Genomic DNA, 20,069 nt, shown 5'->3' with positions numbered 1-20,069 from the left:
TCCATTCTCTCATCACTGGAGCATCCATGAAGTCATCGCAGAGCACAGAGGACTTGCAGGGCGATGGCATTACTCTGTACGATACGGTGTTGGCTGCACGTCATTGACACTTGTCTGTACCCAGAGAATGCACAGCGTCAAGAATGAACCCTGAACCATGGACTGTGGGTGATAATGTGTCCACAAGAGATCATTACTGATCATAAACATACCACTCTGGTGGGAAATGTTGATGGCAATTGGGGGTGGGGGGCAGCATCAGGGAGCTGGGGCCGGGGCAAGGTGAAACCTCTACACCTTCATCTCTACATCAGAACAGTACTCAAGATGCCTACAAATAAACTTCAAATCCTAGAATATTAATGCTAAAAATGACCTTCTGAGATTGTTTGGTTTTGCTTTTTTCCCCAAACTTGAGAATCTTTTTACTACAGCTGGACAGAAAAGCAATAAGGCGGGTAAGCTGAAAATCCCAACACCTGCTGAGAGGAGAGGGTGAGAAAAGAATAAAGACCTTCGAGTTAGGCAAGTAGGTGTTAGAAAGGGAGGTCTTTGGAGAAACAAGGAGGAAGCCCAAGGTGTCAGGGAAAGCATGTGGAGGCTTTTGGCAGGTATCCAAAAAAGACTGAACTAAGAAAAAGTTAGACTTTTTGAATTAGAAATCAGACAAGTGGGCGGGCTTGGCGTGAGGTATGCAGTCTACAGGCTTCACAACAGTGTCCTGGAACTTGCATGCTGTTGAAAAGTACTCGGGACTCTAAAGGACATTCATTTATTTAGGTTCTATGAATTGATACCTATTATACTAGAAATAAAACCTGATGAAGTTATAAAAATATTAAGCCAATATAACAAATTTATATTGGTTAATAAAGGTCATGAAAAGTGGAACTTTTTATAAACAAAACTTAGTTACAAGAGTTGTACTGTTTTCCATTTTAACAAGTCTCATTAATGTCTGGCTGAGGAGAAGACAATTGGAGCCTCATGCTGCTTCTGCATTCAATCTGTCCATCATCAGGAAGTGGGAGTGGAAAGACCAGGTCTCAGAGTTGTGATAACTGACCTGGCTTTGGGAGCGGCTGGCTTCAGTGACTCGGCAGGCCTGAGGTTTGCAGATCCTGGGGCTTGCCTGCACTGCTCCTGACGTCTGCAATGGTGAAAAGGGGCTTTGCTGCCTATCACGGATCTCGCACCCAGGAATTGAGAGGCCAGGTGTCCTTTTCTGCCTCTGTCGAAGACCAGGGACCCTCCTGACCAGGGGTAGTGGAGGGAAGGAAAAGCTTTAGCTTCAAGGCCCTCTCAGTTATGTAGGAAACCTCTAAGCACATTTCTGACTGATATGCAGGGCACACAGAAGCACGTGGAACAAGGGAAGGAAAGAACGTTGGGGTGTGTGCAGTAACAGCAGGCGGCTCTTTCCATATCGAAAGTATCATCTACAAGAAACGGCTAGTTTGGAGTTTTACTGTTGCCCAAGGCCCAAGTGTTGAAGTCTTCTTGGTCACAGGGTGCCACTACCGGTAGAATCTTTGGGGGATGGGGCCTAGTGGGAGGAAGTCATTGCAGTGTGCCCTCCTAGGGGATACTGGGACCCAGCCTCTTCCTGTCTTTTGTGTCTAAGCCACTGTGAAGTAAACAAGGACCTTCTGCCACGTGTTCCTAGATGATATACTGTGCCACCACAGGCCCATGCAACCAGGGAATGAAATTTCTGAACCTGAGAGGCAAGGCAAACCTTTCTTTTCTTTAAGTTATTTAAGAGGTATTTTGTCAGAGCGATGAAAAACTAACACATGCTTTTTTTCTTACAAGTTCTTCCATAAACTTTGGTTTATACATAAACAGCAAACTAGAAATTTCAAGACCTCTCTACACCACTCAACTGTCTGGTTGTTCCCCAGTGGCTTACCTGGTGCACTTATTACCTGCCATCAACTTTTCTCATCCTTTTTTTTATGCTTTCCCCTACCACTGAGTTGTGTTGACGCTCAAGAGAGAAGAAGGTCAAGAGGTAAATAAAGGCTTAGACGTGTATCCAAAAAGCCTCAGGCCAATTTCTGAATCTGAAGAACAAATGTTCTTAGAAGGTGTTCAAAAAATGGGAGTGTTCATCTCAAGACCAAAATAACAGATGATTTATACAAAGAAAGCCCCTGTTCAAGCCTCATTATTCTCATGGTCAGTAAAAGAAAGTGGATATTTTAAATAATATTCGGATATAATAAAAGTTAGGCTGTAACATTAAGCAAGAAATGACATTGGACATTAATTTATATAGGTATCTCAGTTATTTCTTTTGTTGCTGTGATAAAGTATCAGGACTGAGGCTATTTATTGATTGATTAATTGATTGTTTTTTCAAGACAAGGTTTCTCTCCTGGAACTCACTCTGTAGACCAGGCTGGCCTCGAACTCACAGAGATCCGCCTGCCTCTGCCTCCCAAGTGGTGGGATTAAAGGCGTGCGCCACCACTGCCCAGCCTGAGGCAATTTATTTAAAAAAGTGTTTCATCTGGGCCTTAGTTTCAGAGGGTCAGAGTCCAGGACCATCACGCGGTGAGCACAGCAGCAGGCAGGCATGACAGTGGAGCAGGGGTTGATAGAGTACATCTTGAGACACAATGACCAGGCAGAGGAAGCTAAGTGGAGTTGGTACTGGCTTCTGAAACCTCAAAGCCCACCCCCAAGTGATGCGCCTCTGCCAACAAGGACACACCTCCGAATCCTTTCCAAACAGTTTCATCAACTGGGGACCAAGTGTTCAAACACATGTGGCAACGGGGACCATTCTCACTCAAACCACAAAAGGCTAACTGCTGATGCTCTAAAAATGGCTCAAAACTTTTGAGAAAATTATTCAGAACACACAAAAAAGCTGCCTCGTGGAGTGAAAACTTTATAAATGATGTCATGATTGGTACACTAAAAACTTCAGCTAGACTATTGTTTCCACTTAGGAGCAGCTCATGAAAGGCATTTCATTTCCCTTTCTTAAGTGTGAATGTCCTGCAGTTCCAGGGTCTGAGGCAGCAAAAAATGCTACTGTGAGTATGTTAATTTAGACAGAGCAGTTCTCTGTCTAAACACATTTTGAAGGACGTAAAATAGTAACATGCTATACAAAAATGAAATTATTTTTTTTCCTGTGAGGGCTACTGTAAATAAGTGTGACAGACACTAGTTCATTTACTATTTAAAGAACCCACTAGGGAAGAATGAAACGACTTGATGCACACCAATAGTAGACTTTGAAGTAGGAAATATGACTTCTCAACTGGAGGTTCAATGCTTCCCCCAGTCCAATTACATAAAAATGGGTGCAATTAACAGACAGTTTAATAATTTAAGAAGGAACAGAGCCCATTACTATGATGTTGCTTCTCCTAGTCAGTCTGAGAATTAGAACAATAAATGCCTTTGACTCAAACCTCAAAACTAACCAATGTTCACTTCCTGGATGAGTTAAAACCATCATATCCTGCATTTCACAGTATTCATAGCCAAGGTGTCCATTCACACTTGCTTTATATCTTTTTCTAATCCACAGTTCTTTCAGTCCTGAACACGATTTAAGAAGTAAATATGGCCGGGTGGCAGTGGTGCACACCTTTAATCCCAGCACCAGGGAGGCAGAGGCAGGTGGATCTTTATGAGTTCGAGGCCAGCCTGTTCTACAGAGCTAGTTCCAGGACAGCTAGGAATGTTACACAGAGAAACCCTGTCTTGGACTCCCCTCCCCCCCCCAAAAAAAAGGGGAAAGTTAATCTACTTCTGAAATGAAAACCATTTCTGCCATATAAGGAATTCTTACTGACACATAACTGGGAGCCAAGGCCTTTATGCTGCTCATTGGCTTGTCTGTGTAGCCTAGGCAGTCCTTGAACTTGAGATCATCCTTCCTCGGCCTACTGCATGCTGGGATTTGAGGCTGTACCTGGCTTAGTTAGGTTTTTATTCACTCAAAAAGTATTTCCCAGAATCCAATTTCACAATGTTCTCTACAGAGTATGGGAAATGCCACTACATATATTTCCTGCCTTGAAGCTTCTCATGCTAAGAGAAAATAAAGGGACACCACATATTAAATTCCTCTGATTCCACAGACACTCTCAATGACTTCATGTGTCATTTTATTAAATACAAAGGATATAAATGGAATATACAGAAATGTTAAGGTAGAAATGTGAACTAAGAACCTTCCAACAAAGCTGTGCAGATGGCCTCTCAGTGGGATGGCTCTGGGTCTCCAGGTCTAGTCTTAAAAGTAGGGTAAGTCCTGGGGAGGTCTGTGAACGGGGGTCAGGTGTGAGGGCTAGCATCTGATTTTAGTAATGTGGCTCCTCATTCCTGGTGTGGATGTGAACCACACGTCTGATATTTGGTAGTAGAACTCTGATAGGTAGGTTGACAAATTGGGGCAAAAAAGTGCTTTGAACTTCATCCTTCCTGAAGTTGCTGAGAACTTATACCCTAAGGAGGGGTAAAGTTAAACTCTAAGTTTGGGTATGAGGAAATAGAAGGAACAGGAGACAACGGACAGCAGGGGCAGTCCAGTGGGTTACCACAATGGGCCACAGTCAAAACTGTAAGGGACAGAACATTTTTTAAATCTAGTGAACAGACTGTAGACAGTTCTGGGGTTGAGGGAAGATGTGGCTTATGTTTCTGGATGGGGCTCTGCATGATGCCATTTACTAAAGGAACAAGGGACAATGGGCTAAATCTAAAGTGTCTTTGAGACATCCAGGTTGAAGGCACAGTCAGTTTCTGCAGCCTGAGTCCGGGGCTCAGGACAGCAGCAGCCTGAAGCACAGTCCCAAGAAGTGGAGGAGCAGGACAGTGAAGCTACAGGGCAGATTAACAGGAAAGAGTGGGCAGGAGGGAAGGAAGTTCGAGGGAATATCATGCCAGAGTGTCAAATGGAAGAATCAGGAGGGGGATCTGGAGGAAATGCAGAAACTTAGAAAACCATACCAAGTACCAACCATGACTCCACTCAGTACCCTGAAAGGCACCCTTCCTGTCCAACCAAACAGAAAGCTCAAGGTTAAAGGGCCAGCTCCACTGTAGCATGAATCTTAAAAGTTCTTATTAATAAAATCAAACCCGAGGCCAATTACTGGGGTCAATGCCGGTAGATCAGAGAGACAGAACAAGCCACAGCTACCTCACCTCACCGGATCCTCAGCTGGTCTTGTCTCCTCAAACTGGAGGCCTCTGAGTCTTCATCCAGAATGGGTCTCAGCTGAATTGCTGCTCAAAAGCCTGAATGCTTAACCAGCCAAATGCTTAACCAGTCAAATGCTTAACCAGGCCAAATGCTTAACCAGCCAAATGCTTCTAGTTTCTGGTCCTCAAGCCTTATATACCTTTCTGCTTTCCTCCCACTCCCTGGGATTAAAGGCTTGCTTTCTGAGATTAAAGGCGCAATGAGTCACCATGTCTGTCTGTATCCTTGAACACATGGATTTCTGCCTCTGGAATGCTAGGATTAAAGGCGTGTGCTACCACTGCCTATCCTTTATGTTTAATATTGTGGCTGATCTGTCTCTGACCCCAGATAAGTTTATTAGCATGCACAATATTTGGGGGAATACAATACTACACTCCACCCCTTTTTTGAGGTGTGAGGGTCTCACTAAGTAGTCCACGCTGGCCTTGAATTGAGAATCCTCCCATTTCAGCTACAAAGTAGCTGGAATTACAGGCATGTACCACTACGCCTGGCTTGCTCTAAAGTTTTTGACTTCTCTCTAATCTAGGAAACCAATTAGACCCATGTGATGGCTGCTGATGGGAAAGTCATGCTGGTCTTTGTGTCAATGTAGTAAGCAGTCCCTCTTCAATCTTCTCTGAGATTAAGGTCTAATATTGATAGTATATGAAAATGTACAGTCGTTCCCTGGTAACTGGGAGAACAGCTGTTCCTGCATCTGCAATGGGGAGGAGCTGGAGATGAGTGGTGTGGAACATGGATCCAAATTGTAGAGTGTGTGAGTGTGTGTGTGTGTTGGGGTTGGGTGGGTACATAAAGGGCAAGAAGCACACACCTTGGAAAGAAAACCTACCTTTAGTTGTAACACCCTAGGTCACTGCACAGCTCAGCACCGAACCCCAGAGACCAGGGCAGACAAGACACCACACCCTTCTCTGATGACGTAAGCCTCATGACTGCCTGGGATCAAAAGCGGCTGACAGCCCCTCCGCAATGACAGAATGGCTGCCCCCGCCCCACACTCTGGCTCCGGGAGTTCTGAAGCCTTACAGCACAGACACAAGCGTCAGAGGGCTCTTTGGGGACACCCGACCCGACCCGTGGCTCTACTGCTGTCAAGGTACTAGAGAGAGGAAGACTTCACCAGTGATTAACACGGGCTCTGAACAGGACTGGAGAAACCGGCATGACTAACTTCTCCAAGAGATGAAGTCCATATGGAAACTAGCAAAGTATCTTATGTCTACAGAGGATATTCTTTTATTTGATGGGTATAGTAAAGAAAATTGATTCCTATTGCTGAAAAATACTGTAGGAGCCTGGGGAGACGGCTCAGCGGGTAATATACCTTTTGTTACTCCAGAATCCGTGTAAAAGCCAGTGGCTGTAGTAGCTGACCTGTAACCCCAGTACAGGATGTAGAGACAGAAAACACATTCACCCCTGCCAACAAGTTAGTCCATCAGACAGGTCCAAAACACTTGCAGGACAATTGAGGAAGATACCCAACATTGATCTCCGTCTTCGGATTCACAAGTGAATACATATCCATTCACACACACAAATACATACGCACATATACACTACACCCACCCACCTTGACCTTGGGTCACTCGCTGAACCTGGAGTTCACCGATTTGGCAGTAATAGCTACCCAGCAATCTCCAAAGATGCTCCTATCGCTGCCTTCCCTCTACTAGGATCACAGGGGCATGCCACTACATCTGGCTTTTTATCTAGGTACTTGGGATTCTAACTCAGTTCCTTGGGCAAGCAATGTACCAACTGAGCCATCTGCCCATTCCCTCTACCCTCTTTTTAAGAGTGATGAAGATGAAATGGCATTAACTTAAACTTGTCTACAGAAAAATACAGCTTTTGGTGCTCTACATTTTGAAAATTACTGGAGATTTACTGCGATGATTCAGCAAAGACAAAAGACGCTTCCACTAGGGCATTTCTTCCCCTGGACATGGCCTACTAAATCCACCGGACATGGGTTTGGAAGATTCATGGATACTGGCTACAGAGCCTGCTGCCGCCGCCAGAGACATTGGCAGGAGCTAATATTTATCTGTGCTATGCACAGGCTGTTCTAGGAGTTTTCCGTGTGTCATCCTGACACAAACTATCTAAAATGAATACAATTATCATCCTCATCGATGACTGAGACAGAGAGCAAAGAACCTTGTGTAGCGTGACAGAGTAGGAGGCGGAAGTACTGTGACTCAATTCAGGCAGTGAGACTCCAGAGCCTGGGTTCCTAGCCACTATATGTCAGCTCCACAGATCTTACAGTCATTCAATCATTCCCTTGTTGATTCTGAGTGTTTACAAAGCATTTAAAATTGAAGAGTCCTGGGTGCTACAGACCCTGAAAAACAACCAGACTTAGTCCCTGCCCTGTGAAAAAACATGGTGAGCAGAGAAAAGAGACCTAGGCTGCTAAGGTGAACTACTGAGCAAAGTGGCACAGTACAAACCAAGGCTGTAGTTGTGGGTAGGGTGAGATCTTCAGGGTCCCATTGGCTATCTAAAAAAACGTTTACCCTGTTTCCTAAGCATCAGGGGAAGCCACTAAAGGTTCCAATGGTAGACAAGATTACAAACTCATCTCTATAAAGCTCCTTTGAGGCCTAATATGGAAGACAACTTGGTTAGAATAACTATGAGATGGCAGTGAAGGGACAACTGAGGACGGTAAGGAGGAGAAAAGTAAAGGGATGGGGTTGGGAGATGGAAGCGTGAAGGGAGTAGGGGAGGGAAAGGATGTTGATAAACAGGTAAAATGAGTTAAGTGATAGACTAGAGAAAGACCAAGTCATTAGAGAGCCGAGACCCTTCGCTTGTGCAACACGACACAGGGGCCTCAGTCCCTGTAATGGGAGCCCTGGGGACAGGCACGAGGAGCAATGAGTTTATGTTAGATGTGCTAAGTTTGGGGTTCACTTGGAACATTCAATGAGAAACATTAGGAAGGAAGTCAGAACCCCAGAGTACAGTCTAGATAGAAACACAAAGCTCATCTTGTCACACGCATAGCAAATGAAGTCATGGTGTAGATGAGGCTGTACAGAGGGAACTGAACCAAGGCCTAGAGCAAATGTGGACTGACTCCAGCACTGGACCAGAGAACAACCAAGGACAGAAGAGCTGGAGTACAGAAGAAAGGCAGCACAATCGTATGCTAAGGGTGCATGCACAAAGAGGCCATTGCCGAAACCATAAAGTGATGCTACATACTGCAGGGAGCTCAAGCATGGGGAGGCAGGACCCAACAGAGGCGGTTCCAGAGAGCCGCAGCCAGCGCTGCTGCAAAGGTCAGACCCACTGTGGATAAGACCACACGGGCCTTCCTACTCAGCCAGGAACCTGAGCAGGCTGATGGTCCTAGAAGGCTGACTGTAGTGGTTGGAGTTTTGTGCTGGATGGTTTTATATCAACTTGACACAAGCTAAAGTCATCTGAAAGGAAGGAACCTCAATTACAAAAATGCTTCCTTAAGATCAAGCTGTAGAAAAGCCAGTAGGGCATTTTAATTAGCGATCTGGTGGTCCTGGTTCTATAAGAAAGCAGGCTGAGCAAGCCATGGGGAGCAAGCCAGTAAGCAGCACTCCTCCATGGCCTCTGCATCAGCTCCTGCCTCCAGGTTCCTGCCTGGTTGAGTTCCTGTCCTGACTTCCTTCAGTGATAGAATACAATGCCAAATAAATCCTTTCCTTCTCAACTTGGTTTTTGGTCATGGTGTTTCATCACAGTAATAGAAACCTTAACTAAGACAAGTTCCAAGGGAAGAACTATGCTATGGTGACTGTAAAGAACTCTTTTGAGAAGTGAGATCATAAAGAGGGAAGGGGCTGAGAGTTACAATGTTTCAGTTCTTGTTTTAAGAAGCCTGAGACTCTCCAAGCCAATGGGAAGGAACCAGGGGAGGAAGAATCATTAGGGTACAGTCCTAAGATGAAGAGGAGAAAGTACCTGACCATGTATTTATCATTTCCTCGCCATTGCCTTTCTGAAACACAGCTATGGTGACTGGCCAACCTAACTACATATACTATGTAAATGATTTTAACCGATTTTAACCGATCCTGAACAGCACAGCCTCCTTCTAACCTAATTTATGTGACAATCTGGGTGTCCCTGTAAGTATTGATGTTACAGAATCAGTCTTAAAATTTGCATCAAGAAGGTCAGCTAAGCCAGGTGTTGGTCATACATGCCTGTAATCCTGGTACTCAGGAGACAGACACAGAAGTTAAAGCCATCTTCAAATGCAGAGCAAGTTCAAGGCAGCCTGGGCTACATGAGAACCTGTCTCAAATAAAGGTCTTCTAAAAATTCACAGCTACAGAATGGAATGGAGGCCATTTAGGAGTTTGAGGCAGGAGGATCAAGACTTTGAGGCCAACATGGTCCTATCTTGTTCCCCCCAAAATCCAAACAGATAAAAGCCCACAATTACAATGCAAGTTCTAGAAAAGAATCTCAGCTCAAAGAACATGGTTGGTACTGAAGGCACGCACTACTGCTCCACCAATATTCACAACAACACACAGTCACTAAACACAAGGTGAACAACTAGACAGGTAATGACATTAGGGAAGACAGGTTTGGTCTTGAGAAGTTCCAGAAAAGTCCACCACCCCCACAAATGCCAAAGGTACAGTAACCGCCAGTTTTCTTTATAAAAATCCCCTGTGGGGAATTAACTGTGTCAATGAACAGAAATCCACTGGTGTGTCGGTCCTTAGAACTACTTCCTCCTGAGCACAGCTCCAACACCTGGGTTAAGTTCACTGTAACTCAGCACAAGGGCAGGAGAACATGGTTGCCTCTATGTTAGAAAGAGCTCACATCGACAAAAGTCCAGTGACTCTAAATGTTTAAAAAAACAAAGCTCAGAAATGGTGTTTATTTATCTATTTATGGGGGGGGGCACATGTGCACGTGCATGCATGGATGCATGTGTGTGCCATGTTTGAAGGTCAGAGACAACTCGTGGGTGTCAGTTTTCTTCTTCTCCCATGGGGTTCTCAGGAGTCAAGCCCAGGTCGTCATGAGAGGTGACAAAGAGTCTTTAGCAGCTGAGCCATCTCACCAGCCCTGACAATGGCTTGTAGTGGGAGAAGCTGTGATGATGTCATCACCATCTGGTAGTGTTGGTAACGAAGGAAGGCCCTGAAGATCCCAGCTCCACATTTCTGTGAATACAAGACTTTTGGGAACTTCCTTTAAGACCATCTTAGGCTCTCACAATTAAGGTTTTATTCCTAGATGGAGTCAAACTAGAAATCCCAGAAAGAAACCTCAGTTCTAGAAGTACAAAACCTGCCAGCTAGAGAGCAGTGCCGTGGCTAAGCTAGGAGAAGAATTAAAGGACTTCCGTCAGCAGTCATGGACTGACTGTAGACTTGACTTGGACACAGTTGAGACGCCTTCCTCCCAGCCCGCCAGTCATTACTGCACAGCATGACCTCACCACATAGGTGTGGTGGTGTGGGGTGTAGTCCATGTAGGCTCATAGCAATCCATGGCAAGCACTAATAATAAAAATCTACTCAAAGCCTCTTGTTAGGATGAATGTTTAAATTCTTCCCTCCTCTCTTAAAAACAATGACTAAACATACAAGTTTTGGCCAAATGCTCCCAATACCCTAGTAAACACTGTACACAGCTCCTAGTAGTTAGACTGCCCTTATGGTAAGAAGAAGTCCACCTGGAACAATACTCAGAAAAATCTACCCAAGGTCAAGGAGGCCAGCTCAGCCACCACTGTCATGATCTACCCAAAGCACCTACCCAATGTAACCACCCAATGCACCACTTAACCAGAGGAGGACTGCACTAGCTACAGAAGAACGTTCTTTTCAATTCTGATCTTTCTCTCTCCCAAGAGGAATTTTGGCTCATCCTCTAACATCTTTGGATATTTCTTCCTAAATCACACCTCATGTCAAGCAACCTTGTAAGAACACTGTAAGAGATCACTGCAGATAGAGTAGGTGAGCTGAGTTGAGTAATATCCTCCAAATTCACAACTATCTGGAACCTCAAAGTATGTCCTTATTTAGAAACAGAGTGAGTTAAGATGTGATAGGCTAAGATTTGAAGATGTGACAAGTTAAGATGGGGCCACACTGATTAGTGCTGACTAAGCTCAATGACTGGCATCCTGTAAGGTAATACAGATGGGAAATGACGTAAGGATACAGGTTAGTGCAAGTGTGGTGAAGGTTCAAGCCACAGAACACAGAGCAGTGCCAGCTAGTCCTAGAGGCTGGAAACAGCAAGGAAGGAGGCTCCCCTGCCAGCGTCAGAATGAGTGCAGCCGTGCTAACATCTTCATTTCTGTGTCTAGTTTCTGAAACTGAGAAAATGAATCCCGTCGTCTTAAGCCATCCAATTTGTGAGGCTTTGTTGTGCACTCCTAGGAAAGTAACAGGCTAGGTATTAATACCCGGAGTATTACTACTGGTAATGACCCATCTTGCTCCTCTCTCACATCTATAAGGGATGCCTTCCAAGTCCACCAATGGATGCCTATGAGATTGTTTTGTTTTGTTCCCTACACACACTTATGAGAGAATTTAGTTTATAAATTAAGCACAATAAGAGATTAACAATTACAACTAAGATAAATGATTACTTAAACTTAGGAGTCATTTATTTCTGGAACTTCTGCTTACTGTTTCAGACCACAGCTGTCGGTGGGTAACTGAAACTGCAGAAACAGATGCAGACAAGGGAGAGAATGTTGCACATACGGATTCACTACAAACAGTGCCCTGTCCTGCACATTCTCAGTACAGGGAGACGCTGGCCGTGGGGATGACATCTCTAAAGATGCCCAGATTCCTTTTTAAAGGATGCAAAAACTTATTTTCAAAGGCACAATTTTTCTCTTTTACTGGAAAAAGAAATACCCTTTCCTAAGGTAACTACATTCTTTTCCCTTGAAGCCTCTGGAGGCTCAGGAGAGTCCACCTGGGTATCTCCTGTTACCGGGAAAACAAACTCTGTCCCTGGGGGTTTCCGTGAAAACACACAACACTGTGAGCTCCATCATGTGACACAACATCAAGCTAGGCCACCTGAAGAACACCACTAACGAAACAGAAGCAAACAGTGACTTTTCCATGAAGTTGTTCATTTAACTTGCAAATATGAATCCTACAGAACACTATCTGCAAGAAGACAAAGTTTATAAGACTTAAATCTGGGTCACACCTTCTGGTGGCAGTCTATATAAAGAACATGAAACAGTGATTCTCAACATGTGGGTCATGACCCCAAAAGACTGAAAGAAAAAAAACAGACATTTACATTATAAACCATAACAGTAGCAAAAACACAGTTATGAAGTAACAAGGAAAATAATTTTATGGTTGGGGGTCACCACAACATAAGGAACTGTATTAAAGGTTGAGAACCACTGACCTGGAAGAAGAGCTTGCTCTTTGCTTGCCCTTGCTCTTGCTGGCAAGTCCATGCCTTCACTGCCATTACAGCCTACTTCTTCAGAATTCCAGCATATACTGAAGACCAACTAAGACACCCAGCCTTGTGGACTGAACAACTACTAGATTCTTGGACCTTCCACTGGGAGACAGCCATCATTGGAACAGTTGGGATTATAACTTATAAGTCACTTTAATAAATCCATATATATGTGAATATATGAGTATATATTAATTTTATCAGTATATTCATTCATCAGTTCTGTTCCTCTAGAGAGTCCTGACTACTATAGGAAGCATCTATTTAAGACCTTTAGTAGTGTTTTCCTCCCCGGGGATCCCTCCTTTAACCTGCCCCATCCTTCTCCCCCATTAATCCTCCTATTCTAGTTCCCCTTTATCTTTTATAACACTATCCTCTATTTCCCTTCCCTTGGAAGATCCTCCACCCCCTCCAACCCCTTACTAGGTACCTAACCTCTGTGGTTAATTGGATTGAAACACATTTACGATTAAAAACTAACAGTGTGTGTGTGTGTGTGTGTGTGTGTGTGTGTGTGTGTGTGTGTAGCAGTGTAATAGTGGTGATTCTGATGTTGACAGGCGGCAAGGTCACAGAAGAGTGGGAGGAGTGGACTGAGGTTATGGTAATAGAGACTTGGTGGGAGCTGGATGTTTAAGTAGCTAAAGGTAGGAAGGCAAGTATTTAGGCACACAACTAATAGAAAACAAGCAAGGAGGTAACCAAGTACCAAAAAAAAAAAAAAAAAAAAAAAAAAAAGGATTTAGAAAGAAATCAACCATTGAGGAGAGAGGACTGGTGAATATTGTGCAAGCCTTGGACTGAGGCTGAATAGTTAGTTAGCCTATGTCAAGGAGCTAGATCCCTAATATGGAAGAAGATTCCCTCTCCCCACCCAAATACTTTCCACCATATTTGGAGGGGTATCTTAGTCAAGGTTCTCTAGAGAAACAGAACTGACAGAATGAATAGATATAAGAATACATATTCTTATATATATATATATATATATATATATATATGTATATATATATATATATATATATGGAGGGAAGGTGGCATGATGTCCCATTCCCTAGCTGAGGACCTACTGACATTTGATTGCTGCTGGGAGAGGGGAGGCCAGTTTTCTTTAATGGTGTCACACCTAGTATCTTAAGCACATTCGAGGGCAGACCCATGCTCAGGAACAGTCAGCCCACACAAACTGAACTTGTCGATTGGGGCGAGGAGAGGGTGAAGCTGGGTAGACAGGGAAGTGGAGGAGGATCTGGGACCAGTAGGGGACAGAGGATGAATAAGATCAAAATACATTGTATGATATTGTCAAAAGATAAAAACATCTTTAAAAGACTGGTCAAGGCCTTTAATACTCAATTCTTTGATAGAAGAGACAGATTTTTTAAAAAAATCATTTAATGAAACAAAAACGAAGTAGGCATCAACACAGCAAGCTTCCTAAGCATTACAGGTGATTAATTCTAATTATTGAGGTCCAGAAACAATCTGCATGAAATAACATATAAAATAAATGTAAAAGTAGAACATCTGAACAACATCTTAAAAGATGGTTAGAGCTTTGCAGCCCACGGTGGTGAACAGGGTCCGGGCTATTTGAAAAGAAAGAGCGAAGGGGACAGGTGAAGACAGCCTCCCCACCTGCAGCTTCTCTGCGGTTGCCACCTCAGGAGAAAGAACACAAGGCTTTCCTCGCCTCCCTCCCACAGCCAAGGGATGCGTCTGTCTTCCCCTCCGCTCCGGAACTGCCTCAATCCTCCCCCTGCTCGTCTCCCAAGCGTCCCGCTTCTCTTGCTGCGGTCCACACTTGGTCCGGTGGTCAAACAGCATCTGATCTTCCTTCTCCATCTCTGACCCACTGTGCAGTGACAATGGGACCGGTTCAGTAAAACAAGCATCTACTTTCTGACTTTAGCCTTCCCTTGATTTAGAATTTAATCATTATTCAGACACATAGTCTCAGAAAAGGATTTCTTGTGTCTAGAGAGTACACTACTGAACTGACAAGATTCTAAGCATTTTCTGTAGCAAGGAATCTATTATTACAGTGATGAGAAGCCAGAACCTTAAACATTCTGGTCTCTCAATATATCTTTCCCTAATATATGAGAATTTTATAAGGCTTCAGACGTGAATCAGTAGGATGAGCAGTTAATTCTCCTCAGTGAGACAAAGGAGGTACTTTTAAGGAAGTTCTCACACAAGCCAGCCCTCAGTCCTTTAGAGGAAGGTAGTCTGGCATCTGACACTGTAGTAAATAACCAGAGAAGCAGAAGAGCCCTGTCCCTGACTGATGCTCCCATTACCTGGAAGTTCCATTTAATAAGAGGACTAGTGGTTCTGTGGTTTCCCTTCTTCTGTAGAATAAACAGCTACATCTGTCCATAACTTGTCCATGCCAATTAACCATCTGCACTGATTTCAAATGGACAAAGAACCACTATACGTAACACAGATCCAAGACTTTGCAGAGACAGTGAATGTTCTGTATATAATTCAATGAGCTGGTGAGTAACACATGGATCTCAGCTCATCTTTTCTTTTCCTTTATAATGAACCCTCCCAGTTCACTAAGCAGTCCAGTTATTTCTTATATCTTTTAAAAATAACTGACATTAGAGAGACGGTTTAGCAGTCAAGATCTCTTGTAGTATTTGTTGCTCTTGAAGATGGCCCGGGATCAGTTCCCAGCATGCACACAGCAGCCCACAACCTCCTATAAGTAATCTGATGCTCTCTTCTGGCCTCTTGCAGGCATCAGGCACACATGGGACAAACATACATACATGTAAGAAAAATATTTTTATGCGTACGATAAAAATAACAAACAGTAAAATAAACCTATCCTATACACACCCCTCCTTTAAAAAGTGGCTCTCCTTAAAGTGAATAAGGATCAGTATATAATCTCTGCTTTCCTAAGGAGAATCTTATAGAACTACAAATGCAATCTCAAAAGCCTACTAAGTAATGGGCATTAGAGAAGTCCCATAAATACTGCTGATAAGCTGATTATGTTTAGTAATACTATTAATATTTTCTAAAGGCCATTAAACAACTACTTTGAGATTAGGAAGTATCCAAACACACCTCTAATGCTTGCAAGGGCTGAGTTAAGACTGAAGGCAGAGGCTTATCTTCTATTATGTATACATTTTAAGTCAAGCTATTTAATAAAATATGATTGTATAGTCTGATATAGACCTTCAACTATCTGGAAGGACAGGTTCTTAGATTCTTTGATGTCCCATACCATAGTGTGGTTGCCTACAGGGCAAGTCTACACCTTCTCTTCCTATCCCCAGTTCTGTCAACATCTCTGCTCCCCTTCCTCCTCATCTCCCTCCTCCTCACCCCCTTCTCGAGCATATCTTGCTCTGTCACCCATGCTGGGCTTGATCACAGTATCTTCCAACTTTTAGGCTTTGCCTGGACTACCACCACCTGCCTAGTACCAGGGGTTACAAGGTTCACAGCATTTCAATGTAGGACCTTTCAGTTCACGAGTACCAAAGCAGAGCTTCTCTTGCTCAGGACACTGGATAATTTTTTGTTTTGTTTTGCTTTGCTTTGTTCTAAACAAGGTTTCTCTATGTAGCCCTTGCTGTCCTGGAACTTGTTCTGTGGACCAGGCTGGTTTTGAACTCAGAGATCCACCCACCTCTGTCTCCTGAGTGCTGGGATTGAGGGTATGTGCCACCACACTCAGCTTAGATAACTTATTCAATGAAGAAATGGACAGATCACACTTGCTAGCAGTCAAAGTCAGTAAGTAAGACAATAAAGATAAAACCTAAACTTCCAAGCCCTAAGCACTTCAGTTCTCTCAAGACCTATAACCAACGGCTCTAATATTTATCTGGATCTAGATCTAAAATCTTGGTCTGTACTTCCTAAACAAACCCATTCAAGTTTACAGCATTCTGTTCCTATTATTATTCCCATTACAAGAGAGCTGAAACAACAAGAAAAAGCCAAGAGAACAGAGAGTATCAAAACACAAGATCAGCCGTGCAGATGGAAGAAAAAGCATTTCCCTTATGTGACTGTTGCTAACACTCAGATGGTGCAGCGGTCCAAGTTCAGTATCACACTACAGCAAGTTCGGGATCTCCGTTCTCTCTCACTGATGCAGATGCACACAGCTACAGTGTTTGCCTGCTAAGGGCCATAGCCTAGCAACCAGCAAAGCGGCAGGGCACGCTGAGCCACAGCACATAAGTAAAGACAACCTAGCCCTACACAGCACCTCCCCCTCACCATAACTTACTGAGCTCCATGCACTCGCTTTGCCAGAAAATGACCGTTTACTTGAAAAAGCTATTAGATAACTTGTTAGCGCAGTTCATAACACTCCACAAAGAGGGCAAGTATTTCAACTGGAAATCTTACTTATTTGTACTTACTGAGATTGTACCATTGTCTAGACCTATGGACAGTCTTCTTGTTTCCGGGTTAAAAGACATGCATGAACATGGAGCTGAAAGAAATGAACATGTTGATGAAATTAACAAAACAATGATTCTCATCGATTCAGGGGTGTCTAATGAGCTAAGTGTGTGGCTAGGTTCACCCCACTGCCTCGTTCAACAGCTCATTTAAACCACACCCGTAACAAAGTAAAAACAGCAATTTTTGCACCTAAATGCCTAGCTTTTAAGTTGCCCTTTTAATGAATATACAAGTAAGACATTCTCAAACGTGGCAAGTCCTAAAGGCTGGAGTCTTGGCTTGTGCTGGCCATACTGGATCTAAATTTGCTTATCTAGAAGACTGACTCTACTTTGTGCTGTGCAAACTTTGACCCTTACTCTCTTAATCCCACTCAAATCCCAATTTAAACAGGAGCAAACAATGTTTTCTGAGCTGCAGAGAAAATAGAAAGATTTTACCCTCCACTGCCAGACATTCAAATACACACACCAATGCAAAAAAGTGTGTTGGTTCAGAATTTATGTGAGGCAAATGAACTAGCAGGGGGATTTTACCCTGCCTGAGTGTTCAAGAGATTACTGGAACTCGCTACTTGAAAATAACTGTGGAGTCATTTTCTTCTGTGTGAAGTTAACAGAGACCTCAGTTTAAATGCAAATAAACCATATGGGTCTATGGTGGTAAGAATCCGGTGGTTTTATTTGTGGGTGAGTTGTAGTTTAATAGCATAGATGCAGCACACTGAAGTAGGGAGAAGCCCTTCTTCAGCATCACTGATGTCTTTGGAAGAGCAGAATTCAGACACAGACAAACACACAAGAACAGCATTTGAGGTGCAGCCAGAGCTAATGGTGAGACCTGGAAGCTACCAGAAGCTGGAGAGCAGCAAAGCTCAGGCTCCCTCACAGCCCTCAGAAGCCGCCAAAGTTGTGCAGGACCCCCTGAGATCTCAGCCTCTAGAACTGGAAGACAATACAGACAGTCCTGCTGTTGAAGGAAGTCACTTTGTAGTACTTTCTTACAGCCCCAGAAAACTAACATAGGAGTTATTTCATTGTGTGGTGGTATTAAGAATAAAAAGAATCCTTTTAAAGTCTCTCACTCTCTGCATGTTGTCTACTTCTGGGTCTCTGTATTGACTGCCATCTACTGCAAGAGGAAGCTTCTCTAATGGAGGCTGAGAGATGCACTGACCTATGGCTATAACAATATGTCATCAGGAGTCATTAAAACGCTATGTTCCTTCAGCAGATGACAGTATTTTCTCCACTCCCTTATAAAAAACAGAACTGCCAAATTCTGCATTGTATTTATCTTATTAGAGTGTGTGCATGTGTGTGTTACAGGTGTGCAGGTGGGTGTGCTTGTGTTCACACATCCAGAGGTCATTTGGCATGTCCAATTCAAATGTCCAGTTGTCATCCTCTACTTCTCTGCATCATCCATTGTCTTGAATGAAAGGGCCTCTCCCTGCAGAACTGGAAGTCTGCAGTGGAGCAGCCATTTCAGTGATTTCTTACTGCACCCCTTGAATACAGTACTAAGAACTTGTCAAACCACCTCACAGGATGAGAGTAAAAAGAAAGAAAGACTCATCAGACGACAGTGGGCGTGGCCGCACACTGATCAGGACTGCTTGGGGAGTGTGTACATCCTTGGCCCTCTAGTTAAACTCTGATCTTACCTGAAGGACCCTAAAGATGGAGTCCAGGGCTTTGCTGGATCTATTTGCTTCCCCCAACACCTTCTCAATGTGAGCACATAAATCTCCTTTCTCTGCTTCCCAGTTTTGACTCTTTTAACTGGCTTGTTAAGGAAGGATGGCCAGACATGACTTGGCACAGGTTTTGACCACCAAGTTAACTCCTAGAATGCAGGTGGGGTACAGTAAAATAACAGTCCCCTCAGCCATCTAGAGACAGGGAGAACCTTAATATGACTATGTGATCCTTTGTATTAAGACTTTCTCTTATCTTAAAAAAAAGAGAGAGATAAATTTTCTACCCTTATCTTTTCTAAACTGAGTATACCTAATTTCATGTTATTTGTGTCAGATTTTTTTTTTTTTAACAAACTATGGCCACTTCAGTTCCTTTCTTAAAAATTCATGTTAGTTGTATTATAAAATTATTATTATTAGTTTTTTGGTATATCCAATTAAAGTATGTGTACAGATTTATATTTCAATATTGTGATCATATTTTAAGGCCTAATGAATACATAATACTTTATACATCTGGGTACCCTAAACATCTTAAAATCTATTACATAATATCTTTAAATGCTAATTATTTATATAAAACAACATTCGTTAAAGTCATAAGATTTATTAAGCTATAAAATTGAATGTTATATTCATAAATTTAGATGAGGATTTCCTTCTAAAACAGATTCTAAATATATAGTTAAATAAATTTTTATCCTGTTATATAATGAGTGATATAAAATTCGAGTGATTTCTTCAAAATACTCTTAATATAAATGTGTGTGTGTGTATATATATATATATATATATATAATGTTTAATGTAAGACTTTCATACAATCTAATCTGATGATGGTTTCCCCTTCCTGAGCTCCTTTCAGAGCCTCCCTACTTTATCTATGAAAACTAAAGTTCAAAGGATAAAACACCAGATGATTTCATCAACCGAAAGAAAAGAACATCACCTCAGAGACTCCTTTCTGATTTAAAGCTCACAATTGTCCAGGCACTTCTAACTTACTCCTGGGAGGCAGGAAATGTCTCACATCATCTAAGAAGAAATTCATGTGGATGTAGAAAATTCTGGATGTACTCATCTTCAACGCCACTGATAATGGAGTATCCTGAGAAACTAAACACTTATCTGTTTATGCTTCTTAAATATTTTGTAATTAGATTTGAAAAACTACTTATGATATCTAGTATTCTTTTT

At 42.8% G+C, this 20,069-nt stretch overlaps 1 protein-coding gene across 1 annotated transcript in view; it reads right to left on the bottom strand.

Annotated features, from left to right (window-relative positions):
* The window catches only part of Wdfy2 (WD repeat and FYVE domain containing 2), a 163,290-nt gene that overhangs the window by 58,750 nt on the left and 84,471 nt on the right, over positions 1–20,069 (bottom strand). Inside the window, exon 3 of the mRNA XM_042284997.2 lies at positions 17,125–17,198. Within this exon, the coding sequence (XP_042140931.1) occupies positions 17,125–17,198 (74 nt within the window). The remainder of the gene's footprint in view (positions 1–17,124; positions 17,199–20,069) is intronic.

The sequence above is a fragment of the Peromyscus maniculatus genome, chromosome 9 (genome assembly GCF_049852395.1).
Source record: "Peromyscus maniculatus bairdii isolate BWxNUB_F1_BW_parent chromosome 9, HU_Pman_BW_mat_3.1, whole genome shotgun sequence".
NCBI classification, from domain to species: Eukaryota; Metazoa; Chordata; class Mammalia; order Rodentia; family Cricetidae; genus Peromyscus; species Peromyscus maniculatus.
Note: the sequence above shows the minus strand (reverse complement) of the source record. Positions and strands in the feature narration are given on the sequence as shown.